This window comes from Hemitrygon akajei, chromosome 11, assembly GCF_048418815.1.
Source record: "Hemitrygon akajei chromosome 11, sHemAka1.3, whole genome shotgun sequence".
NCBI lineage: Eukaryota > Metazoa > Chordata > Chondrichthyes > Myliobatiformes > Dasyatidae > Hemitrygon > Hemitrygon akajei.
The window spans coordinates 10,282,328-10,310,242 of NC_133134.1; the positions used below are offsets into that span (position 1 = coordinate 10,282,328).

Sequence of the window (27,915 nt, forward strand, 5' to 3'; positions counted from 1 at the left end):
GAGATTAACATTGATTAATGAATTAAGACCATAAGATATAGCAGCAGAAGCAGGCCATTCAGCCCTTCGAGTCTGCTCTCATTCAATCAAGGGCTGATCCAATTCTTCCAGTCATCCCCATTCCCTTGCCTTCTCCCCATACCCTTTGATGCCCTGGTTAATCAGGAACCTATCTATCTCTATCTCTAAACGCATCTAATGACTTGGCCTCCACAGCCGCTCGTGACAGCAAATTCCACAGATTTACCACCCTCTGACTAAGTAATTTCTCCACATTTCTGTTCAAAATGGACGTCCTTCAATCCTGAAGTCATGTCCTCTTGCCCTAGACTCCCCTACCATGGGAAATAACTTTGCCATATCTAATCTGTTCAGGCCTTTTAACATTCTGAACATCTATGAGATCCACCTTTCCCTCCCCCCCCGATTCTCCTGAACTCCAAGGAATACAGCCCTAGAGCTGCCAGACATTCCTCATACGGGGTAACCCTTTCATTACTAAAATCATTCTTGTGAATCTTCTCTGACATTTCTAAAATAAGGAGCCCAAAACTGCACACAATACTCCAAATGTGGTCTCACGAGTTCCTTATAGAGCCTCAACATTACATCCCTGCTCTTGTATTCTGTACCTGTAGAAATGAATGCCAACATTGCATTCACCACAGACTCGACCTGAAGGTTAACCTTTAGGGTATCCTGCACAAGAACTCCCAAGTCTCTTTACATCTCTGCATTTTGAAGTAACTCCCCATCTAAATAATAGTCTGTCCATTTATTTCTTCCACTAAAGTGCATGACCATACACTTTTCAACATTGTATTTCACTTGCCTCTTCTTTGCCCATTCCCTAAACTATCCAAGTCTCTCTGCAGGCTCTCTGTTTCCTCAACAGTACCAGCTCTTCCACCTATCTTTGTATCATCAGCAAATTTAGCCACAAATCCATTAATCCCATAGTCCAAATTATTGACATACATCATAAAAGGCAGTGGTTCCAACACCAACCAACCCCTGTGGAACTCCACTGGTAACTGGCAACCAGCCAGAAAAGAACCCCTTTATTCCCACTCTGTTTTCTGCCCATTAGTCAATGTTCCACCCATGCTAGTAACTCCCCTGTAGTTCCATGGGCTCTTATCTTGCAAAGCAGCCTCACGTGCAGCACCTTGTCAAAAGCCTTGTGAAAATCCAAGTACATCATATCTACTGCATCTCCTTTGTCTACCCTACTTGTAATTTCCTCAAAAAATTGCAGTAGGTTAGTCAGGCAGGACTTTCCTTTCAGAAAACCATGCTGGCTTTGGTCTATCTTGTCATGTGCCTCCAGGTATTCCATAATCACATCCATAACAATCGATTCGAACAACTTCCCAACCACTAATGTCAGGCTAACAGGTCTATAATTTCCTTTCTGCTGCCTCCCACCCTTCTTAAATAGCGGAGTAACATTTGTAATTTTCCAGTCATCCGGTACAATGACAGAATCTATTGATTCTTGAAAGAATATTGTTAATGCCTCTGCAGTCTCTCCAGCTACTTCCTTCAGAACCTGAAGGGTGCATTCCTTCAGGTCCAGGAGATTTATCCACCCTCAGGCCATTAAGCTTCTTGAACACATTGTCAGTCGTAATTTTCACTGCACATACTTCACTTCCCTAACACTCTTGAATGTTTGGTATACTGCAGATGTCTTCCACTGTGAAGACTGATGCAAAATACGCATTCAGTTCCTCTGCTATCTCTGCGTCTCTCATTACAATATCTACAGCGTCACTTTGTACTGGCGCTGGAGATCTACGCTCGACTCTTTTACTTTTTATATTCTTAAAAAGCTTTTAGTATCTTCTTTGATATTAGTTGCCAGCTTCCTCTCATAATTCATCTTTTCCTTCCTAATGACCTTATTAGTTTCCTTCTGCAAGTTTTTAAAAGCTTCTCAATCCTCTATCTTCCTATTAACTTTGGTTTCCTTGTATGCCCTCTTTTGCTTTGAATTCACTTGTCAGCCACGGTATTGACCTCCTTCCATTCGAAAATTTCTTCTTATTTGGAATATATCTGTCTTGCACTTCAGTCATTTTTCACAGTAACTCCAGCCATTGCTGCTATGCTGTCCTTCCTGCTAGTGTCCTTTTCCAGTCAACCTTGGCCAGTTCCCCCCTCATGCCATTGTAATTTCCTTTTATTCCACTGAAATACTGACACATTGGAATTTAGTTTCTTCTTCTCAAATTTCAAAGTGAACTCGATCATATTGTGATCACCGTTCCCTAAGGCTTCCTTAACCTTAAGCTCTCTTATCACCTTCAAATCATGGCACAACACCCAATCCAGCACAGCTGATCCCCTAGTGGGCTCAATAACAAGCTGTTCTAAAAAGCCAACTCTTAGATATTCTAGAAATTCTTTCTCTTGAGGTCCAGTTTTTCCAATCCACTTTCATGTTAAAATCCCCAACGATTATCATGACATTGCCCTTCTGACATGCCTTTTGTGCCTCCTGCTGTAATTTGTAATCCACATTCCAGCTGCTGTTTGGAAGCCTGTATACAACTGCCATTCGGGTCCTTTTACCCTTTCCATTTCTTAACTCAACCCATAGAGACTCTCCACCTTTTGATCCTATGTCATCCCTTTCTAATAATTTAATATTTCTTAGACACAGGGCCACATCATCCCCTCTGCCTACTAACCTATCTTTCTGATACACCATATATCCTTGGACATTCAGCTCCCAATGGCAGCCATCCTTTAGCCAAGTTTCAGAGATGGCCACAATGTCATACTTGCCAATCTGTAGCTGAATTTCAAGATTAGCAACAAAAGTTAAAGAAAAATTATCTAGTTATAGACTTCTTAAAGGAAAAGTATTAAGTTCTGTTGCTTATTTATGTGTTCATTGTTTTACTCTTAAGAGTGTAACAGAGACAGATGGAAATAAATGAAGCATTTTGGAAAACTGTTTTAACATTATTAATCTTTTAAACACATTTCAAAAGTAACAACATTTCCAAATAGCATTGTTATTGTAACAGTGTTCTATCTACAACTGATGTGTACACCCACACGGTGAGGGTTTCAAAATGTATAATCCTACATCGTGTGTTCTCGTAGCCGTCTAGCTGGTGAGAAGCCAGTGTGAAACATTTCCTATGAAAATATTTCACTGCTCTTAGGTAGTAATTATTTGTTGCTTCATTTTGCAGTAAAGATAATTGTGCAGCTTTTCATTAGGGGTGGGGTTTAAGGAATTGAAGGGCTGTACTGCATGCTATGTGCAAATAGAATTTTTGCACGTGCCATCAGTTCGCCCACCTTGTATCTAAACCCTTTAGGGAGCATGTTTCAGTAAAAGGCTTTTGGAAAAAGATGAAAAGATTTTTCTTTTATGGAATTATGTCTTTGCTAAACTAGAGCTGGCTGAGACTTGAGTTTGTATTGGGACTTATTGGGAAATGCAAGAACATTAGATTCAAAAAAATCTTTTGAATTCTGTTAGAATCATTGTTGGGTGAATATGATGGTGGTTTTGTACTCTCCAATATCATTTAGTTGCCTGGATGCTTTGGACTTTATACAGAGAATGAAGCTGCCTCTATGAAAGAAGTGAGCAGTACCTTGAACAACTGTGGCAGAGAGAATGACCCTGTTAGAACACTCTGGAAATGAGTTGCAAGAGTGCGATTCTTTACAGATGGAACATCAGTAAAATTCCAACATTAGAAACCTGAGAATTTGGGAAATGGTTTGACTGATTTCAAAAGTTCAAAGTAAATTTATTATCAAAATACATTTCACTACATGCTACCTTGAGATTTGATTTCTTGCAGGCGTTTTTGGGAAAATAAAGAAATGCAATAGTATTTATGTAAAGCTATAAATAACACAGACTGTCAAACAACCAATGCGCAAAAGACAAATCATGCAAGTGAAAATAAATATATAGATAGATAATTAACACTGATTGGTAGAGTCCTTGAAAATGAGTCTGTAGATGGATGCTTTATTGATCCCAATAAAGTGTCACAGTAGCATTACAAGTGCACAGATATAAGTATTGGTACAGAAATGGAAAGAATAAAAAGTAAGTTACCATAAACAGTCTTTAAGAGGTGGAGGTCATCACTTCCCCAGCTATAGGTTGACTCATTATAGAGCCTAATGGCTGAGGGTAAGAATGGCCTCATTTGGCACTCTTTGAAGCAGTGCAGTTGTCTTAGTCTATTACTAAAAGTGCTTCTCTGTTCAGCCAAGGTGGCATGCAGAGGGTGAGAAACATTGTCCAGAATTGCCAGGACATAGGGTCCTTTGTTCTACCATGGCCTACAGTAATAGCAAAGTTTAAGAGGTATTTGGACAAGCAGGTAAGGAATTAAGGGATATAGACAACGTACAGGCAGATGTACAGTTTAAATTGGCAACATGGTGAACAAGAAAGTGATGGGCCAAAGGATGAACCATCAGCTCCTGAACCACTGTGGTATCTTCAGTCTCCTCAACTCTGAACTGATTCTACAACCTATGGACTCACTTTCGAAGACTGTCATCTCATGTTCTCAGGATTTGTTTGTTTATTTATTGTATTTGCTCAGATTGTCTTTTTACACATTGGATGCTTATCAGTCTGTTTCATTTATTTATTTAGAGATAAAGCCTTTTGGCCCAGCAACCCACTGATTTAATCTTGGCCTAATTAAGGACGATTTACAATGACCAATTCACCTACTAACCAGTATATCTTTAGACTGTGGGAGGAAACCCACATGCACATGGGAAGAATGTACAAATTTTCTTAGAGGATGCCAAAACTGACACCACTGACCACTGACACCCTGAGCTGTAGTAGTAGTATTGTGTTAGCCGCTAAGTTACTATGGCAGCTTGATTTTTGTAATTTGTGTTATAATTTTTCATTGATTCTGTGGTATTTCTTTGTTTAATTATGAATACATGCAAGAAAATTAATCTCAAGATGGTGTATATAGTGACATGCATGTATTTTGTTAATAAATTTACTTTGAACTTTGTTTTGTTGCTGAACTGCTATGTTATAGTATTATGCTAGACTTTAGACCACTTTGAAAATAAATGGTGCTGCTGACCAGTGATAAGATAGGCTTGGAGTAGAGGCTTTTGGATATTTTGATATCTGCCCTTTTACTAATGTGGCCATATTGCCTTTGCCACTGTGATAACTTGTTTATATTATATTTAAACTCAACAGCTGAGATTTACCTGCTCTCAGAAAACCCGTTTTCCCCCCCTCAGCCACCATTCAACTTCACTTGCTCTGTCATTGAAATGTTCCCACAAACAATGGACTCACTTTAAAGGACTCTTCATCTCATGTTCTCTATATTTAGTTATTACTACTGTTTAGTATTTCCCCACTTTGTTGTCTTCTGTGCTGTGGTTGAATGCCCAAGTTGGGCAGTCTTTTACTGATTCTGTTGTGGTTATTATTCTATAGATTTATTGAGTATGCCCACAAGGAAATGAATCTCAAGTTTGTATCGGATGACACGTGTGCTTTGATAATAAACTGACTTTGTGCCTTACGATGGCAACATCTTTCATAAAGTGGTAACAATTTCTTGGAATGCTTTAAATTGGATTATATGCATATTTGGTTACATCAACCACTTCCTAACAGACAAATTTTAGCAATTTTTCTTTTCTCCTTACCAGGACCAGTTTTTGGCTTTACAACAGAAGCACGAGTTAAGAATCGCTGAACTGGAGCTTATGCTTCAGAGGTTGTCTAACAGATCAGAGGTACTGTAACTTGGTAATTACACACCTGCTAGTTCATAATATGACACATAATTGTAGAATATTTGGACACTTTCTGTCTCAAAATCCCCAGTGAATGCTTTGGGTTAGGCTTAATTCTGAAACAGCTTGTAAAAGCAGACTGTAAATGACTAATTGAAAAGAAGCAGTTTGCAATATCCCAACGAAAGATGTTCTTGGGAGAAGAAAAACCAAAACTTTGGAATTGTTGGTGCTTGTACACTTCAATCAGTCTAATTCTCTGGTTAATCTTGTAATTTTAGTTTGAGTAAAATTATAATGTGATCCCTGGCAATTTGGATTTATTAAAATAATCATGGTGTTGATTGTAGAGTGAAAGTGCAAATGGATGCAACTGTAAATATCTGGAAAGTAGACAGAAACTCGTACTCGATCCTTTTATTTGAGTATCGGCAAAGGAATTATGTAGCATAAGGGAGCCAGTAATGCTTCTGAAAGAGGTTTCTTTGGCATTCATTTACAGTTGCATCAGCAGTGGATGTGTTGCTTATAAAATGCTATAATTAGTAAACTTGCTCATTTTTAAAATTGCACTTAAAACCTATTCAGTTTATTGAATAGTCTACAGTCCTTCCCACCCCCACTTCACCACCTGGCTCCATCTGCCTATTAATTTTGTTTTCCCTCTCCAAGCTAGTTGCAGCCTCTGTGTCACCTCTTTCTCTCATGTATCTATGCTTTCCCCTTCCTTTCCAAACCTGATAAAGGGTCTCAGCCGAAAACACCAACTGTTTATTCTCCTTCATAGATGCCGCATAACCTGCTGAGTTCCTGCAGCATTTTGTGTGTGTTGTTCTGGATCTGTAGCATCCCTTGTGCTTACATATCTACAATCTCTCTCAATGCTTTCAGTCCTGATGCAAGGACTTCAAAGGTTTCAAAGGTACATTTAATGTCAGAGGAAATGTGTACAATACACATTCTGAAATGCTTTTTCTTTGCAACCATCCACAAAAGCAGAAGCGTACCCCCCAAAGAATGAATGACAGTTTAATGTTAGAACTCCAAAGTCTGTCCCCCCCCATAGCTCCCCTCCTTCCCGCAAGTAAGCGGCAGCAAGCAACAATACCCCCCCCCCCTTCCGCCCCCCCACCGGCAAAAAAAAAACGCCACCAAGCACTCAAGCAACAGCAAGGACACAGACTTACGGTACTCAAAAGACTACATTGTTCACCCAGCATTCGACATACTACTACAGGCTCTCTCTCCCCCCCCAATAAGGGAGAAAGAGGTGTCTCCGTTTCACACCGAAAGGGGAGACGTAACAAACAACTCGTTAGTTTACGATGTTAAAAGTCTATTGAGTTGCTTTTTCCGAGCTCTGCACCTCAAGATCTTGGGTCTCTGGGCACACAGCCTTAGATCGTCCATCCTCCTACGACACACCAGTCTTCTGCTCGGACACTGACCTCTGATTCCCCCTGCCCCGTCTCCAGGCCATTCAGCCCACAATGTTGTCCCAAGCCAGCTAAAAAGCAAGTCAAAAACACCAAAACACTAATCTCTCCTATCTACGCAAGATTCATATCCCTCCATCTTCCTTACATCCATGTGCCTATCCAAACGTCTCTTGCAAGTCTCTAATGTTTTGGCCTCTGCCATCATACCAAGCAATGCATCCCAGGCATCCACTACTCTGAGCTTAAAAAAAACTTGCCTTTCACATCTCCTCCCCCCCCCCACCCCCTGAGCCTACCTCATCTTACCTTCAATGCATGCCCCCTGGTATTAGACATTTCTACCCTGGGAAACAGGTACCCTGTCCACTCTATCTACAGGTGTTCCTCTTCCCCCCCCCCCCCCCCCCCCCCCCCCACAAAGGTAAAGTGTTCCTATGAAACCTTTCTTAAACCAAAATGGTGTAAAGTGAAGAACCATTAATTTATATGGGAAAAATTTTCATAAAAGCGAAAATCCTCTTTGTAATGCGAAAACAGGTTATTAATGTAGGTCTTTTGTAAAAGTAAGGTGGCGTAAAGTGAACATTCATAAAGCGGGGGACACCTGTATGTATAATTTTATAAACCTCTATCAGATCTCCCTTCAACTTCCACTGCTTCAGAAAAATTTGTCACAAGTCTCTCTATCCAGTCATCACTGGACAGCCGATCAATTACACTGGGTTTCTTTCACATTATTCATTGGAAATTATTTTATGCATATGAAGGCATTTGATTACATATAGTTATTCTTCGTGCAATGTTGAACACAATGCACTGCATTGTTTACCTTCAAAAGCTAACTGTTAAGTGCTTTATAAATTTGATGCCTCCATCTAAGTGAATTGGAATAGTTTTTTTGTACTGCTATTGAAGCATTGTCCATCTGGAGCTTCATTGTTGCACAAGGTGCAGAGCTTGTGAATCTGGCACACCATCTGTTGTGACAATAATTTAAATAACTCATTAAATTTCAGTGGATGACTACAGAACGGCCCTGATTCAGGGTGGTGCAGTAACTTAATAGTGAGGTCCTGGTTTGTAATCTAGCACAACAATACCCTGATTAGCGCTATTCAAAGACACTCCCATGAGCCCTGCAAACAAAGTGCAGCTGGATTCAGCATTTGTGCTTTGGTAATTTGACAGGTAAAGGAGTGAGCTGGAAAACAAAACAACACTACCTAAAGATTTGAAAATCATAGTATCTAGGCAAATACATAGAAGGCATGTTAATGAGCCTAGTCCAATATTTTAAATGAGTGTTTCACTTGGTGAAGTTAAGAAAAGGGATTTATAAATGCAACAGATTCTGCAAATCCAAAGTAACGTACACAAAATGCTGGAGGAACTCAGCAAGTCAGGCAGCATCTATGGAGAGAAATAAAGAGTCGTCGTTTCATGTCTCAGCCTAAAGTGTCGACTTTTATTTCTTTCATAGATGCTGCCTGACCTGCTGAGTTCATCCAGCATTTTGTGTGTTACTCAAAGAGAGGGATTTGTTGTTTCTTCCTAATGTTTTTTTACTACTTGATGGACTACTGTACATGACTGGAAAGCTATCTGTCTAAAAGTAAATTTTCTTTGTTTAACATCTACAGGAAGTATATCAAGAAGTGGAATTAACCAAGCACAGCACTACAAGGTATAGTACACTGTACTGCTCTTGACAAATGTGCAGTGGTTTCTCACTGTATACCATATCCAGTTTTATTATTTTTCTCTTCAAGCAATGAGAATGAAGAACAGTATCAGCATTTTGAATCTGAACTGAAAAGATTAGAAATAGAGCTGTCCACAATCAAGTCTGAACTTTCAAGTATGCAAGAACTAAAAGCATCCTGTGCAAAGATAGATGGAATTCAAGGAAATGTAAGTGTGAAGTTTCATATTGCAAAATTATTTGGATATTTTTGTATTATTTTTATTAGAGATACAGCACAGGAACATTGACCCATTCGACCCAATGAGCTTGTGCTGCTCAGTTACCCCCATGTGACTTATTAACCCACAAATCTTTTGAAAGCGGGGAGAACCTGGGCACCTGGAGAAAACCCACTCAGACACAGAGAGAACATACAAACTCCTTTCAGAGTTCTGGGAATTGAGCATGTGTCACTTGCACTGTAATAGCGTTATGTTAACTGCTGCACTACCATGCTGCCCTATATTGTTAAGTAAGGAATAAACATGTTTGTAATGTTGCAAGCATCCAGTATAATCTGCATTATTTCTGTTTTAAAAATTACAGTTTGTTGTTTTCCCAGGTAGACAATCAGGTTAGAGAACTGGTCAACTTGCTTGTTTTTGGGAGCAGACACACTTCATCCGAATCCTTCAGGGAATGGCTCTCCTCTGAGTTTGCCAGCCAAACTGAACTTCAGATCCTCTTGAAAGATTTGGAAATGAAAATCCTTAAAAATCTTACTCAACACTGGATCGAAACAAAAAGACCCCCCGACGCACAGATGACTGCATGTGCGATTAATAATGCTGGAATAAGTGGAATCTCTGAGGAAGTGAGTATGGTTTGAGTTGTCATTCCTCTGTGGAGGTCTATATAGTCAGTCAGTTTGCATATCCCCGCAATACAGGTTTTTATTCTCTCCCATTGGATTGTTTTAAAGCTCATTTACTATTGATTACCACATTGCTTGGTCCTTCCCCCAATAAATAACGACAATAATCTACCTACAGGAAAGATATCAATTAAATTGAAAGAGTAGAGAGAATTTGCAAGAATTTTGCCGGGGCATGAGGGACTGCAGTTATAGGGAAAGGTTGAATAGGTTATCTCTTTATTCCCTAGCGTGTAGTAGAATGAGGGGAGATTTGATAGAGTAATTCAGGGCTCTAGATAGGGTAAATACAAACAGCCTTTTTCCACTGAGGCTGGGTGAGGCTAGCTCTAGAGGTCATAGGTTAAAGTGAAAGGTTGAATTGTTTAAGGAGACTGGGAATTTCTGCAGAATGGTGGAGCGAGTTGCTGGCAAAATGCAGGTGTGATTTCAACATTTGAGAAATTTGAATAGGTACTTGGATGACGGGTATGGGGAAGTGGGGTCTATCGTTTGGGTGCAAGTCAATGGGACTAGGCAGAATAATTCTTCGCCTGTACTAGATAGGTTGAAGGGCCTGTTTTTGTGCTGTAGTGTTCTATGATTCTAATTTCCACTCTCGGGGCAGCCCTGGTCCATGTAGAACTACATTCATTGTTCCAAACTTCTCTCAAAATATTGGGAACTTATTTAAAAATATTTGGATTTCGTAATATCTAAGAAACATTGCAAGGCTTTGTACAATGCATGGCAGCTCTCCCTCAACTTTCTCTACATACTGCTATTTTTTGGCTTCCATCTCTGCAGTCAAATTCTATTCCATAGTTTCTTAGAGAGCTAAATTTTCTCCTGTATTCTCCTTTTGCACAAACTAACTAATCCAAAGCAATGCACCCCTTCCATTCATATGGAATCTCATCACCTCTTCTACGTTTCACTGGCTTTGTGAACAAACAAATCAGTTTGAAGACTTTAGTGTTCTCTTTTCAATTTTTTTTAACGTCCCATTTCCCAGCCATGTGAATCTGAATATATCATACCTTTGGCCTGAGGGTCAATTCAAACTAAGATGCATCAACCATTTTCCAGTGTCTTTTAAAGAGTATTTTACTTTTTTTACGTTGACCAGCATTTTGATCTCTTCAATCCATTAAAGTACCGATAATTTGCATGTTGTTTGTGAAAGATTGTTCTATATGAATAAAACATTACATTAGAGCAAGTGCTAAACTTCAAAAAGTGCTCAGCAGTCTGAAAAATAGTTAATTCTGAAAGTCTTCTTTCACTATCTGTAGGTGGTCCTTTGGAAACTAGAACTGCCTGCTAGAATTTAATTCCAGCATTTCTGAATTTTATTTTCAGATTTTCTGTCAGTCAGCTTCAGCCTTACAACTTCTTGTACTTCAAATTCTGGCATCCTAGATTTTAATTATTCAATTGGCAGTTGTTCCCTCCTGCCTAATCCCAGAATTCTCTTCCTAGAACGTTCCATTACTCATTTTCAGATGGTCCTAAAAAAAAATGCCCTAACATAGTCTTGTGGTTCAGTCTCACAGTTTGTTTACTCGTGCTCCTGTTTTGTACCTTGAGTGTTTTCTGTGTTAAAAGGTATTATTTCTAATCATTTCAGCAATTTATCTTTTTCCTTAAAACTTTGTATCCTTAAAATGGGATCCTAATTTTCGATGATACGGGTGTGTATAATTTTATATTGTATCAAATATATTTTTAAGATAGTAACAGTGAGAGTTTTGTGTTAAAGCTTTCCATGTTGCTAATATATTCAGTCCAAATAATTTTGTGCTGACATTATATCATTTGATAAAGAAAGTGTTCTGAAGACTGGTTTTGCTGGAGCAAGTCATTTACCATTTGTGTTCTTGTGGTTTAACTTTAAATGTCCTTGTGTATTTTAAACTTTGGATTTTCTTTCAGGGATTTGGTGAAGTTTATTTTTGTGTAATTAAGTTTACTTCATTCAGTATATTTGAGCCAAAGTATGGTAAATTTCCGTAAAATTTGCAGGTTTTTCAGAATGTGGGTTACTATTTTTTTTAATCTCCTGGTTTCTCTTGCAGCAAGTACATGTTATCGTGGGTAATGCTTTAAGACTGTACAGTGAAGATAGGACTGGAATGGTGGACTTTGCTTTGGAATCTGGAGGTAAGGGACAGTTTTATTTTGGGGACAATATATGAAATGTGTCCATTTATTTGAGTTCTTCTTAGGCCCTTGTCTCCCAGTGGAGCATAGGCCATTGATGACCTCATGTCTCCATTGTCCAATGTCAATGGTATGATTGGAGTTCATCAGTGTTTCTATAATCCATTGCATCCACTACAGGAGATTGCCTTTTACAGCTTCACCAGAGCCCTGGTCGGTGCCCTTTCCTGTTTCCACCTGTCATGATGGGGCATTGGGTTGGACTTTGAGAAGCATATTTATTTGAGTAAATGTCCAGATTTTGCTGTCAATGGGAAAGTGACCGTGCTTGCTGCTGATCTTTGTTTTTTTAAGAAGTCTCTCTGGAGTAGGCAATCCTTTTTCCAGCATTGGTTGTAAGGCATCAGCTCTGGGGTAATAAGAGCATCCTGTAAAAATAAAACACGAGGAAATCTGCAGATGCTAGAAATTCAAACAACACACACAAAATGCTGGTGGAACACAGCAGGCCAGGCAGCATCTATAGGGAGAAGCACTGTCGACGTTTCGGGCCGAGACCCTTCGTCAGTCCTGACAAAGGGTTTCAGCCCAAAACATCAACAGCGCTTCTCCCTATAGATGCTGCCTGGCCTGCTGTGTTCCACCAGCATTTTGTGTGTGTTGTATCCTGTAAAAATAATATGCTTGAGCACTGCAAATTCAGATATAAAATGTGCAAGTTTCAAAGTCAAGTTTACTGTCTTATGCACATGTACGTACTTGTAGCACCATCAGATAAACCTAATTCACAAAATATTGAACATTAATTTATGTAATATTTACAAGAAATATCACAGTTCGAACAAAGACTATTGTAGTGCAAAGTGGTCGTAATGTTGCTAAACTGTAGGGATTAATTTTAATCACAATAGTTTAGCAACACGTCTTAATTCAGAATCCCATTTCTGTTCCGATGTGTTCCACCATGAATGCCTCTTGTGCCAAAATTAGGCCACCCTCGGGGGGGAGGAGCAACACCTTGTATTCCATCTGGATAGCCTCTTATCTGATGGCATGAACATTGATTTTTCATTCCAGTTATATTAGAAAGTGTTTCCTCCCCTCTTCTATTCCTCACTCTAGTCTCTTGCCTCTTCTCACTACCTATCACCTTCCTCTAGGTCCTCTCCTCCTTCCCTTTCTCCTACGGTCCACTCTCTTCTATCAGATTCCTTCTCCTCCTGACCTGTATCTTTCAAACTCACCTGGCTTCACCTATCACCTTCTAGCTATCCACCTTCCCTTCCACCGCATCTTTTTACTCTGGAGTCCCCTTTCCTTTCCAGTCCTGAAGAATGTCAACAGTTTAATCTTTTCCATAGATGCTGCCTGACCCACTAAGTTCCTCCAGCATTTTGTGTGTGTGTTACTACAGCGATGAGGGTTTTGACATATGGATTGACATATGCTCTTGAAATTCCAACAGCTAAGTATTCCACATAAATTTTTTAAACTACGATTTTTTCTTTGCTATTTGTCATGAAGTACACACACACAATTAGATTTGTAAAGGCATAGGTGCTTAGTAATAATTATAGGTTAATACTCCATTACAAATATCTAAGTGGCAAGGTTAATTTTTCAGGGTGTTTTACAGTAAGTCTATTACATAAATAACGGAGAATTTTTGTCAGTGGGGAATGTCTAAAGATTACACTGGAAAACTGCAGTGGTTGTTAATGTATATGATGTATTTTGCTGTTTGCTTTAATATATTTATGATAAATGAATCTGAATCTGCAGATTCTGGATTTCTGCACTTACAGTGTGTACAGTATTTCAGAAATGTCGGTTTCACTATGGAATGACAGCAACCATTGACACTTTCACCCAAGTATCAGTACAAAACCTATTGACATTGTTTCCTACAGATTTTTATTAAAGAACAAGGGTGACCTTTTTGAAGGTTGAAACAGACAATTATGTTTATTATAGTTAGAACTTTCTGTAAACAATATGCAAAGGTCTTGTTGCTATGCCAAGTTCATAATCAGCTTTGTGTTGCATCAACCAGGAATGTGGTATAATTTTTAACTGCATACCATAAATTCCGGTGTATAAGCTGACCCCCCCCCCCAATTTTCAAGGTTAAAAAAGTCACCTTTTCATGTTACCTTTGTATAAGCCGACCCCTTTTGTAGAGGTTTTTGATTTAACCAGAGAAGATCACAAGATCTCACATGCCGGTACTCAGCTTTGCCAGATCCGGAACCTGAAAATTTTGTGAATCAGTACCTGCTAAGAAAACAGGCCTATACATTGTAGAGCGTTATAAACAAATTCTTAATAAATAAATCAGGGAGGGAAATTTTGGATTACATTTCCAATAGAAAAGAATCCTCTGAAATGTAACCCACGTGAAACCATTTAGCACCCATCGTAATCTCGTTAAAACAACACGGGGTGGTGGGATCAGTACGCGTACTCAGTATTGAGTTTGTGACCACCATGTACAAAAGATTAAAACGAAGACGATATGATGGCTTCAAGCTGAAGGTTGTTGATTTTGCTAAAGGAACGAATAATTCTGCAGCTGCTAAGAAGTTTAGTGTAAACGAAAAACAAGTGAGAGAGTGGAGAAAGGCAGAAGACACACTGAAGGAAATGCCAAAGACGAAATGTGCAAATCACAGGAAAACATGCCTGTGGCCAGAACTGGAAGAAAAAGTTTTAGAGTGGGTGAATCACCAATGATCATCTGGATTATTGTTACCAGAGAAATGATTTGAGTTCAAGCTTTGAAATGGGATGAAAAACACAGTGAGGTTAGCGAACATTTCAAAGTTATGTGAAGTTGGTGCACCTGATTTATGAATAGACGTGATCTTGTGTTGAGACTTAAAAACAAAGTTTGCTCAGAAAATTCCCGCGGGGTGTTGTTTACGTTCAAGAACACTGCTGGGTGGGCGAAGCGGGTTGCTTGAAGTAGGTTAAAGAGGTGTGGCATTGACATCCTGAAGGTTTCAGGAAGGAAAAATCGCTACTTGCCTGGGACATGTTCAAAGCGCACTTGTCAGGTGAGACAAAAGCAGCATCGAAAGCTGAAACTACGGACATTGCAGTCATCCCCGGTGGTTTGATGTCCGGGCTCCAGCCACTAGATGTGAGTTGAAACAAACCATTCAAAGAATTCATGCGTTGACAGTGGAATGAATTTGACTCAAAAACAGCCAATAAATACAACCTGTCTTCCATGTATTCGTTTTTTCAAAGTTGGCACCCTCTGTATAAGCCGACCCCTAATTTTAGGACCAAAATTTAGGGCCAAATTCTTGGCTTATACACCAGAGTTTACGGTAAATGAATTGCTATACTAATAATACTCTGAACTTACAGATCTGTTACTTTCTGTAACACTATAAATGGTTCCTGGGTTTAAAGTTGAGTTCTGTTTCTCTTTGAATCTGTGTCTGACCATTTAAAGGTGCTGTCCAAGCTTGTGTAAATGCTTATTAACAGCTCTTTTGTTTCTGGGAAATTTCAACCCCTTTTCTAGGTCAAACTAATACCTTCTCAAATTCCGTTACTGATTACAGTGAAATAGAGCTTAATATCTCTTTAAAGAAATCATTGCGGTTCATATTTGTGCACCTGCGTGTGAATTATTAGATAAATATGGACAGCTTTTAAATGCCACAGATATAACCAATTTGCACGTTCGTCAGCTACATACTGGAAACCAGAATTAACAGTTTCCACCTGGCGGACAAGTTGTGTACACAGATGGTTGTGGTGGTTGCATACTGGTTTCCTCTCAGGTGCCCTGTTCCTCGAATATTGAAAAGCTTAGAGTAGACACAGAGAGGATGTTTCCTATAGTGGGGGAGTCTAGGATCAGAGAGCACAGCCTCAGAATAGAGGGATGTCCATTTAGTATAGAGATGAAGAGGAATTTCTTTAACCAGAGGGAGGTGAATCTGAAATTCATTACTGCTGATGGGCTGTGGAAGCCAAGTCATTGAGTATATTTAAAGTGGAGGTTGAAAGGCTCTTGATTAGTCAAGGGGCCAAAAGTTACAGGAAGAAGGCAGGAGAATGGGTTTGTGAGGGATAATAAATCAGCCATGATGGAATGGCTTTGATGGGCCAAATGGTCAAATTCTGCTCCTATGTCTTATGGTTCTCTTGCAACCCAGAGACTTGCTAGTAGTTTAATTAACAATTACAAATTCTGTCTAGTGTAGATATTTGGTGACTGTGAGTGTCTGTGTGAAAGAGAGAGAGAAAGTTTGTGGGGGGGGTGGGTGGTAGAGAAAGTGGGGGAAATGGGATTGCTCTGAGTTGGCCTAGACTTGATGGGCTGAACAGCCTTCTACAGTATGTTGTTTGAAAAATGTGAATGTACCCTGTTTGACTTTCTGTCAAGCTTTGCCTTAGGCTTCTTTCAAATGGAAGTTCACACCAAGTTCACATACTTGAGACTGGCATGTGCAAGGGTTGTGCAAGTACAGAGATTTAAAACTAACAAATGATGAAATTGCTGCTTGTGGTTTCTGACTTCTCTGTGGGATCTTTCCTGAAAAGATTCACCCCTTGATGAAAGGAAGTGATGCAACACTACAGTTCAATTTCCTTTCATTCTGCAACAAAATGCACTTAGTACAAAAGCAAATCTGAATCAGTGTTTATTATCATTGACGTATGTCATGAAACTTTTCAGTTGTAGCATAGAAGATGAGATATTTTAGTTACTAATCTATTTTGGAGAAGCATAGATCATAAATAGACATGATAAATTAAGAATAGCACAGGTACTTCCTGTCTTGCCGACTTTGGACACCTGACACTACTTCAACTTATAAAACATCTATGCACAGTAAATTGAACTTTTTTTTGTACACATTGAATATTTAAAATAGAGAACTATAATGCATGGCAATCCCAAATAAATAGATTCTGTAGAAAATAGTAATGACTACAAACCTATTGAAGTGTAACTTTATACAACTTAGGAAGTGTTTTACTCTGGCTGCTGTATTTATATTGAATGTGTGACAATTCTGTTACAGTGGGATACGTACCAGCTATCTGAGCAGTGAAACTGCCAGGCATTGTATTGTAAGGTGTGGAATATCAAACTGGAATAAATGGTTCGTCCAAAGGGCACACAAGTATGAACTGTATGGATTTCTCTGAAGAGATGTCTAGGACTGTACTTCACTGAATTTGTGATGGCATTGATTGATTGACCTGGAAAAGAGATTAAAATTTCCCAAAGAAGAGCTGTTAATAGACACTTGGCATAACTTGGAAAGCACTCTTTTCTAGGATTGTGGTGAATATTGGTAGTTTGAGTTGAGGCGTTTGATTTTGCAGTGTTTGCCGAGCTTGGCATTTAGCTGGCAACACTTCATCACCCGTTGAGGTGATATCCTCAGTGCACAGTTGTTGGAGTTTCTCTGGGAGTGCTCATTCTTATAAACCCCCCTCCCCCCACCATTCTTTTACACAGTTCTGATTGGTTACTCCTTCAGTTGACCTTTGAATTCTATTGGTATGAGTTTCTTTGGCTCTTTCACCATCTACGTAGCCCTAAGAGCCAAAGATATGTGAGCCAGTGATGAAACTTCTGCAAGCTAATTGCCAAGCTCAGTGAGCACTGCCCTGTTGGATGTTGCTTTCCTGTAACGTCACTCTGAGTTTACATGCTCAGTGGTAGGGAGGGCTTTATCTGTAATGGTCTGGGCTGTATCCACTACTTTTTTTTGTAGGATTTTCCATCCAAAGACAGTGGTGTTTCCTGCCAGGCAGTGATGCAGCCAGTCAGTCTTTCTGGATAATATACATATGTGGCTATTTTAAACACGAGATTGAGCCACAAACATCCTCAGGTTGCTCTTAAAGTAATTAAACCACCATGGTGAAAATCATAAAAGATCATTCTTTTTTTGCAGTTGTGAAATATTCGTCAGCATTACCAATGTACCTAAGGGACAACCATAGTGTTTTTTCTTTAATGCCTTTGATGCATTGTTCATTGGCTGTCTGCATTTGGTTTCACTTGTGTATTTGATCCTAAAAGAAACAAACTGGAAGTTGGTTCCTTATGACTTGACCTGCGTTCTGCCCACTTTCTTGCCCAATCCCTCTATCCCTTGAGTCCTAAAATCTGTGAGTTTTGGTGGAATATACTCGATGATTAAGCAAGGCCTCCGGGATGGAGGATTCTGGAACCCACTTAAGAGACTTCTCTCCTAGTCTTGCAATAAATAGGTGTGCTCGAGGAGTGGTTGCTATGACAGGTTAACAATCCTTTCCAAAGTAGTATTTCCATTGTGGTATTCCTCAGTGATGGCTGCATTTGCTTTTGTTCCAGGTGGCAGCATCTTGAGCACCCGCTGTTCTGAAACTTATGAGACTGCAACTGCTGTGATGAGTCTCTTTGGAGTTCCACTTTGGTATTTCTCTCAGTCTCCTAGAGTGGTTATTCAGGTAGGTTGGTTGCTAATTAATTACAGGCTTTCCGTAGATGCTGCCTGATCTGTAGAGTTTCTCTAGCATTTTGTCTCTTATTCTGGATTTCCAGCATCTGGAGAATCTCACACGTTCACAGATTTACCAGCCCCTGGGCAAAGAAATTCCTTCTCATCTGTGTTCTAAAGAGAAGTCCTTGCCTTCTGCTCCTACATTCTCCCACATTTAGAAGTATCTTCTGCGTATCCAGTTTATCTCAGCCTTTCGATATTTGATAGCTTTTGATAATATTCTCCCTTCATTCTTCTAAACCGGTGCGCACAGGCCCAGGAGTCATCCAGTATTCCTGATAGGTTCCTTTCAATCCCGGGATCATTAGTATGAACCTGCTTGGACCCACTCCAACCTCTGCACATTGTTATGTAGATATGGGGCGCAAGCTGCTCACAATACTCTGGATGCGGTCTGACCAATGCTTACAAAGCTGAGGGGCATTGCATACTCCTATTTTCTAGCCCTCTCAAAATGAATGCTAACATTGCATTTGGAGAGAGGAACCAAACTTCTTCAAGGTGAGTGAAAAACTTTACTCCTCCTGGAATTGTACTTTGCCGTAATGCAATGCAATTTCCAGGGTCTCTAAAACATTAAAGGTTATACTAGCTTGTTGAGTCTGTTATTCCAAGATTATTGATCTTCAGCAAATTGGATACTGTGGCTCTAAATTTGAAATGAAAGTGCAAAATGTTGCAAGTGTTTGTTGGATGAGGCACTGTCTGTGGTTCTAATGCAGTCATTGTTCTGAAACCTTAATTGTTTCTCTGTCCACAAAAGCAGCCCAACAGTAGGCAATGTATGTGATCTTTTTGTCACAATCTAATCATTCAATGGCATTCTAAAATTATGCAAACAAAGTACACTATTCTTACCAAGAAATACTGCACTTCACCTCACACTCCCAGCACTTCACACTTTTCCCTTTAAAATTCCAGTTTCCATCGACAGGCATGCCATTCCCTTTAAAGCCCTGATTTCCATCGACAGGGTGGGCATGCCATTCCCTTTAAAGCCTTGGTTTCCATCGAAAGGGTGTGCCATTCTGAGGAGAGACTGTTAATGAGCTTGATACTTGTTGTAACTATTTCAACGCACACAAAATGCTGAAGGATCTCAGCAGGTCAGGCAGGCATGGAAATGAACAAACAGTCACGCTTCAGGCCAAGGCCTTTCTTCAGGACTTGGAAGGAAGGGGGAAAACGCCAGAATAATAAGGTGGGCGGGAGGGGAAGGAGGACAAACTAGAAGGTTATAGGCAAAGCTTGGTGGGTGGGAAAGGTAAAGGGCTGGTGAAGGAATCTGTTAGGAGAGGAGAGTGTACCATGGGAGAAAAGGAAGGACAGAGGTGACAGGCAGAGGAGAAGAGATAAGTGTCCAGAGTGGAGAGTAGAAGAGGGAAGGGGATGGGGGATAAATTACTGGACTACCTAGATGGGATATGAGGTGTTGCTTCTCCTCCCTGGAAGTGGCCTGATCGTGGCCAGGTTGATCTGGTCCCACCACCCCCTCTACCTGGTCTCACCTCTCAACTTGTACTCCCCTTTCCACAACCCCCCCCGCCTTAATCTGGCTTCTTCCCCCTTCCTTTCCAGTCCTGAAGAAGGGTCTTAGTCCAAAATGTCAGCTGTTCTTTCGTTTCCATAGATGCCGTCTGACCCGCTGAGTTCCTCCTGCACTTGGTGTATGTTGCTTTGATTTCCAGCTTCTTCCATTTTTATATTTTTATCTGTGGTTTAGTCTAATCTCATCTGGTGTTAAAATAAATACACAATTTACTGTTGAGGTAATTGCATAGTGGGAGACTTGGCCTGTTCTTTCAACTTTACCCATTAGATCATTTCTACAGTCTCTGCTACTGTTGAGCTAGTGTAGAGAATTGAAGTGATAATTTTACCTTAATAGCCTTGTCTCCTGATATGAATGCCATTGATAATTATGATGTTTAAAGATTAGATTAGCTTTATTTGTCATATATTCACAGATAAATATAGTGAAATGTGTTGTTTGTGTCAATAAACCAACATTTCAAGGATGTACTGGGGGCAACCTGCAAATATTACATTTTTTCCAGTGCCAACATAACACGCCCACAAATACCCTATCCCGAACCTCTCTGGGATGTGGGAGGACATGAGTACCCAAAGAAAACCAACATAGTAATGGGAGAATGTACAAACTCCTTACACACTGGAGTGTGGTGGGACTTGAACCATGACCCTGATTATGGGCACTGTAAAGTGTTCGGCCCCCTTTCTAGATTAAACCCCCATTCTCGAAAAGTTATCCATGCAAGAATAGATTAGAGTGCACAGTTCCAAAGAAGTCGGAGTTGGTAGGTTTATTGGTCACATGGGTGTAATTGGGCAGCACGGTTTTCTTGGGCCGGAAGGACCTTTTACCATACTGTATCTCTATATTTTTTTTAAAAAATCAGTATTCAGAAGATTTTAATATACATTCCAAAAAAAATCTGCCTCAAGTTTGCCTTGTGGAAGAACTGAGCACCTAAGAATAATGACGAGGCTTAGTAATTGCTGATTTTCTTTTTGGAACATCGTCTTTTGCTGCTTGTGTTATAAACCTTCCTGCCCAGACCACTTGCATTCCACTTGGTGAGCGTAGGGTGCCAACAGAGTCCTCTGGCCTGGGTCAGTCTTTAAAGTTGCCCATCTTCTTGACTTTTCTCCCCCAGGAATGAGGTGTTTGGAGTTTCTGTAGCTCTAGGATCTTTACAGGATGTGGTTGGTCGCCCCTGCCAAACCTTCCTCCTTTCGCAGCCGGGCTTGGGTCTGGTGGAGTTCAACAGTGTCTTCCTGGGTTTAACATTTGTTAACTATCTCCCCCTGCTGGTGGAATCCTTAACTGCATATAAAGAAACTTCATTTGTCAAATGTACATTGAAATATATAGTGAAATGCATTGTTTTCATCTATGACCAACACAGTCTGAGAATGTGCTGGAGTTGGCCCACGTTGTTCACTCTGCTGACAGATCCACTCTTTCAATACACAATCGATAGATAATTCACTTTCTCCTTTATGCAGTGTTTTTTATTTCTCATATCCATTCATTACATATGTGAGGTCACTTCTCAGAGCTGTCTGTGGGGCACAGAGACCTGTGTCTCACCTGGGAGCCTTCCCAGAGCCTTGTGGAAGTTCCCATTGGTGACATCTTGTCACACTCAAAAAAAAAAGAGAAGTTTTGGGATTTTGGAATTTTGGCTAAGGGATATTCAACCTGTATACTAATTAACAGACTATGATGAGGTGAACCAATGTAGGATAGAAATCTGACTGTCACTTGAACTAACTAACACATTTTTTTGTCAATATGTTTGTTGTGCTGCAAAAGTCTAATGGAAATTGAAAGATTTTCAGAATGTTAGTTGGATTAGTTGAGAATTTAAAAACCTTTGTTTTCTAGTGTTGAAAGAAATGGAGACTGCAGTGTTTTGAGTGTTTCTTAATCTTGTTTTACAGCCCGATGTTTATCCTGGAAACTGCTGGGCATTCAAAGGATCTCAGGGTTATCTAGTTATTCGCCTGTCTGTGGAGATCTACCCTTCTGCTTTCACTCTGGAGCACATACCAAAGTCTCTTTCACCAGCGGGCAATATTAGCAGTGCACCCAAAGACTTCAGTGTTTATGTAAGTTCAAGTCCGACCTTCAGTGGATAGAAAGCGTCACTGTCAATGTGGCCTGTGGTCTCAAATCAGCCATGGTCACTGTGAAGACTGACCTACCATTGGATTGGTAATTGGAGAGGAGTCGAGAATTGAAGGCTCACATAGGTCTGATGGTTGTCATTTTGTTCTGAAGTGGTTTATGTGCTGACTCCTTAAACCCAGGTGAAAAAAGTTGCATTATATAGTCTAATGTAACTTTTCCCCAAAGAATATGGGCATTTGTCGCAATATCGTAAGCCTTCAGAATGTTGCGATGAAATGCCTTTTTTTCTTCGGTGAGTATTTTGATCTTGTGATCTTTTTTTGTAGGGGCTTGAGGATGAGTACCAAGAGGAAGGCATGATGTTTGGGAAATACACATATAATCAAGATGGAGAGGCAATACAAACCTTCTTCGTCAGGGTAACTTAGTTTCAAATTTCACCTTTCATTACTTCCATTAGATTTAATAATTATAAATTTTTCTTCCATATCTTTTAAATTGAGTTTGCAGTTCCGTAGTTCATGGTTTACCCCAGTAACTTGGAGTGTGAGGATTTTAACAAGTATATTGGCGGCTTTTCAAGATTTAAATTACTGTAACTAGTAGAATGCTATCTATCTGCACTCAGTGGTAAGACGTAATCAGGTAATTGAATGTTTGTTTTATATTAAGAATTTAAATGTTTCCCTACCCAGATTTGAAATTTTGGATCTCCTTCCTCAAATTCTCTCTTTCCCCTGAGACTATCTTGGACCAAGATTTTAGTAATCTTTTGTAACACTTCATATCACTAGGTGTCATATTTTGTTTGATAACTGACTTGGACCATAAAACATAGGAGCAGAATTAGGCCATTCAGTCCATCGAGTCTGCTCTGCCATTCCGTCATGGCTGATACCAGATCCCACTCAACTCAATACACCTGCCTTCTCACCATATCCTTTGATGCTCTGAGTGATCAGGAAACGATCAACTTCCACCTTAAACATACCTACAGACTTGCTTTATATTATTGGCTAGTTTGACCTCATATTTCATCTTTTCCCTTATAGCACCTTTTGTTGGATTTTAAAAGCTTGCCAATCATCCCCCTTCCCACTCACTTTTGCGAGTACGCCCTTTCCTTGGCTTTTATGCAGTCCTTAACCTCCCTTGTCGGCCACAGTTGCCTACCCCTACTCCTGCTACTTATGAAATGCCTTGGGGTATTTCAACATAAAAAGATGCTTTGTAAATCCAAGTTGCCATTAATGTATGATCATGTAGATGTCTGCTACGTAACTATTCCTGTATTGTTCTTCCCTCTTTCCACGCCAGGAGAAAAGCTTGAAGAAATACCAAATAATTGAACTCCGAATATTCTCCAACTGGGGACATCCGGAGTATACCTGTCTCTATCGGTTCAGAGTACACGGCGACCCTTCAAATCAGTGAAATGTGGATTGTGCTAATATTACAGTTGTATATACTGGAAAGGTTGGGGCTAACTCTGGACATGAGTTTGTTCTTGGGAACTGTGGCATGAATAACATATATTGTTGACTCTCCTACTATCAGATGCTTTCAAAAAACTGCCAGCTGAACTGTTAATGGCTTTATCATCGTTTTTAGAGCATTTCTTTGTCTCAATTTTATTTTGGTGAATGTCTGATGTTCATGTTGCGTAACTGGAGTATCTAATGCCTTTCTATTCGGAAAGGGGTGGTGCAAGGAAATCGATGTACAGACCATTTTTATTAGATATTGGATAATGTTTATTTGTATATTGCACAAATGTCCTTGTATTTGTAAAGAGAAAAGTTCAAAGATATAAACTTATATTAATCAATATAATCATATATTTAACTATTGGCATAAAATTTGTGGCCTATGTCGAAAGACTTGGAGTATGAAATGCACTCTTTGTAAACTATGAGAGACTGGTCATATTTCTGCCCGTAAAGCAGAATTGGGGATTTAGGGAGAGAAACTTTGTGAATAACTATATTTATTTTTCAAGAGCAACACAGGACTTTGTGCAATGTATTTTTGTAAATTTTTTCACTTTGTCTCAGTGTTTTTATTTCCTTAGCTGTCGCTAAACTGGCGATGCTATTCAGATGTTTAAATAAAGAATTTAATTTTTTTTTGAGAGGCTGCATGTACTTGAGATGCGTAATAAAGAGTAGACAGACTTCTGTGCAGAATTTCTACTTGAATCAAATAACTTTCCACTAGTTGCCAGCTCTTTAGGTGGCTGCACAATCTAAATTGAGGTTGAAAATGAGGATAAACTCTTCAGTAAAATTCAAAGTTGTCACCTGGTATGCTGCCTGAAAGAGAAGTGAAAGCAAAGACTATTTCTACTAATAATTGGGAATATTCTTCAAGAATGCAGGAAAAGATTAAGGAATAAGCAGCACAGGTTCAATGAATATAAGTTTTCTTTTACGGTAGGTTTTTTGTGTTATATTTTCATGAGGGTCCATAGAAAATGTAGATCAATTAGGCAGGTTGGTCCGAAACTGAGTGAAGTTTGGAAGAATATTATTGAACAATAAAAGATTGAGGAGGTTTAGATATTTTAATACTTGGAGGTTTACTTTTGCAATTAGCAATAAATCTCTTCTGAGGGTTGTGATTCCTAGAAATTCTCTGCACGAGAGCTGTGAGAGTGTGACTCATTGAATCGGTTCAAGTCTGAAATAGATTTTGCGACTCAAGGGAGATGGAATGTTTCAGAATTAGGCAGGAAGGTAGAGTTATGGTCAAGATTGAGTCTACTGTAAGTAGTGAAGGTTTGAGCATCTGTTTAACTTGTGTATGCTCCAGTTTGTTATATTCTTTCATGATGTCTTGAGTAGGAGGATAAATTTTGCTATGGTACCTGCAATAAGCCAGATGGAGCTTAGGCACAATGGTTGTATAGCACAAATGGATATGACTTGAATCGGAAAGTGGCAGAGGATACAAATAGGAGAATCATTTAAGTAAATAGTTCAGATAGAATGTTCAAATGTGAATTATTTTCACATCGTGAGTTGATATGCCTTAAAACTACATGTACTTTTTATAATGACCAAAGTATCTATTAGATATTATTATCCATTATGAAAACTGCACATAAAAAGTGGATAGCACTAGTGACCACACTACAGACAGAGCTCAGCTGATGTAGAATTGTTGGAATTATTTAATTTTTAAAAATAAGTTTTTCCCACTCTTGGTGTATTATTAATTACTGATGTTGGTTGCATGGCTTGTGACGGTCCACTAGTACTGGACCCTATTGTTTCTGTACAATGATTGAAGAAACTGAGATTTTTATTGAAGTGAGACAGATTTAATAGGGATGTTCAAAAGTTGAATGGTTTAGATAAAGAAACTGACAGAAGAGTAACCAAAAGACACTATGATTGGCAAATGAACTGAGGATATGTTTGTAATGTGACTGAGCACACTCCTTGAAAGGCTGTAGCAGAATCTGATTCTGCAATAACTTAGAACACGGAATTGGTGATTTAAAAGAATTGCAAGGCTACGACAAAAGTGGGACTAACTGGATACTTTGGATGAGCAAGTTGGCATAGGCTGGGGGATTTGCATGGCTGCATTCTGTACTGTGAGATTTTGTACATCAGAGAGATGAAGGGAACAGCCTACTCAAAAACAATGTAAGAAGAGCTTTGGTACTTCTCTACTTGGAGATAAATGGCAGAAGCCCTTGGCTGTTGTTTTTCAATAACTCTGCTTGCTGGTGTGAGCAAAATTAGGTGTTATATCTAGCACCTTGTGTATAGTTTGGAGGTCACTAGGGAAAATCTCTGCAAGAAATCAATGGAGCACAATGTTTTAATTATGTTCAGTAAGTAGACCAGGCAGTTATTTTGGGACTTGTACATTCCTGTGTTCCCAAAACCAGCTTTGACTAAGATTGCTTTTGAGATGCACACAATTCTCACCACTTCTGTAAGCACTGTTGAACCTTTAACAGTCCATTTTACCATAATACAGATCATTGAATTGTGTTGTTACCTACTGAAACAAAACTTGATCCTTTTTGCCTAAGATTTGTACAAGATATAATCACATCTAAATTATATCTTTTCTGATTGTTGTTTACAAGATTCTTGTGGATAAGGATGTACCTGAAAGCTATTTTATACAAATGCTATTTGCTACCAGTAAAATTGGACCTGTGCTTGGAAAGCTTGTGCACCAAGTCACGCAAGTCCAACGAAAGCTGAAAGGGATAGTGATATAAATAAGAGATTCTATGGAGACTGGAAATCCAGAGCAACACAAAATAATGGGGGACTCAGCTTAGGCAGTGTCTATGGAGAGGAACAAGCAGACAACATTTTGGGCTGAGACTCTTCATCAGGACTGGAAAGGAAGGTAGGAGGTTGTGGGGGGAGAGAGAAGTAGCCAGACGCTGCCTCTGGTCATTTCAAAGTCCTTTGACCTGTGTGTAACTTCATTGAATTGATGTCCCTGCTTCAGAGAAGATGGACAACTAAATGCCCAGGGTGATTCAGCAAGCTTCCCTGCATGAAGTCTAGTCTGTTTCCAAATTACACAATTTCTAATTGCCACTGCACAAGTGAATCAAACATTTGAGGACTTAAGGAACACAGCACATTCCTGCTCTATGTTGAAGAAGCTGAGACCTTGCAAGCAAGATGAAGCACCCTCATTTGTTGAGATTTGCCTTCAAGTTCCACTTTGATTGTGAACTTCTGGTAAAGAACAATTTGTTGGCATCTTGGGGCTCCTGAGACCCGGATAAGTTGCATCTTCCCTAATCTGAAATATCTGTCCCCCTAATTGCATTTGCCAAAGGTTGGCGTGGACCCAAGTATGAGCAGCAATTCAGATACTACCAGACAGTGTGTTTGAGATTACACAATGCTTGAAGAAAATGTACTAATACCAGAGTTATTGCATAACTGGCTGTTTATTCTCTATGGATCTAGCTGTCTCCCCTTCTGTGAAACAGGTTACTACTGGACTCAGTAAACTTGGACTGTTGTCTCCTCCCATCTCTGGATTACTGTGATATTTACTCCTTTAAACAGACTGCAGGAGAAAGGTGAAAAGAAAATGCTGAATCAACTTTAGACATAAGTCTCGCAGATTTGTGGTGAAGTTTAACCAAGTTTGAAAGTCATAAATAACACTATATTGTTGCCTGGCCATTATCTTTGTTTGATCTCATTCTAGTTTCTGATTTTATAAATAAAAGGAAGCAGCAGTTAAAGATGATAAAGGTAAAGATTGGCTTTATTTGTCACGTGTACATCAAAACATAGTGAAATTCTTTATGCATCAAATCAGCAGAAATTGTGCTGGCTTGGGGCAGGCTGCAAATGTTGCTACACTTTAGGCACCAACATAGCATGTCTGCAACTTGCTAATCTACTAACACATGAGTTTTGGAATGTGGGAGGAAACCCACGCGGTCACGGGGAGAAGCGCAAACATTTTACAGACTGGTACAATTCGCACCTCAATGGCTAGCGTTGTAAACTATGCTAACCATTACACTACCATGCCACCAAAATTAAAGTTCCTCCCAAAAAAAACTTCAATTAGTTGTTTATTTCTCGCTCCAATGTCTACACATACTCTTTTTTTAAATACTTTGGGTCAGGAGATCACTGGCTGTCTCTCAAGTAGTCCAATCTGTATTGGGCCATGTGCTCAGATATATAGCTTACTTGTCGAGCCCAACTGCATAATCATGTATGAACACTCACAAATTTCATACTATATTT

At 39.5% G+C, this 27,915-nt stretch overlaps 1 protein-coding gene across 4 annotated transcripts in view; it reads left to right on the forward strand.

Moving 5' to 3' along the window:
- The window catches only part of sun1b (Sad1 and UNC84 domain containing 1b), a 99,584-nt gene extending 72,177 nt beyond the window's left edge, over nucleotides 1-27,407 (forward strand). For all 4 annotated transcript variants that reach the window (XM_073060194.1, XM_073060191.1, XM_073060192.1 and 1 more), the window contains 9 exons: nucleotides 5,692-5,778; nucleotides 8,858-8,901; nucleotides 8,987-9,128; nucleotides 9,524-9,775; nucleotides 11,893-11,977; nucleotides 18,333-18,448; nucleotides 21,970-22,137; nucleotides 22,486-22,578; nucleotides 23,477-27,407. In XM_073060194.1, coding sequence (XP_072916295.1) covers nucleotides 5,692-5,778; nucleotides 8,858-8,901; nucleotides 8,987-9,128; nucleotides 9,524-9,775; nucleotides 11,893-11,977; nucleotides 18,333-18,448; nucleotides 21,970-22,137; nucleotides 22,486-22,578; nucleotides 23,477-23,593 — 1,104 coding nt within the window. In that variant the 3' untranslated portion in view covers nucleotides 23,594-27,407. The remainder of the gene's footprint in view (nucleotides 1-5,691; nucleotides 5,779-8,857; nucleotides 8,902-8,986; nucleotides 9,129-9,523; nucleotides 9,776-11,892; nucleotides 11,978-18,332; nucleotides 18,449-21,969; nucleotides 22,138-22,485; nucleotides 22,579-23,476) is intronic.
- The last annotated feature ends 508 nt before the right edge of the window (nucleotides 27,408-27,915 follow it).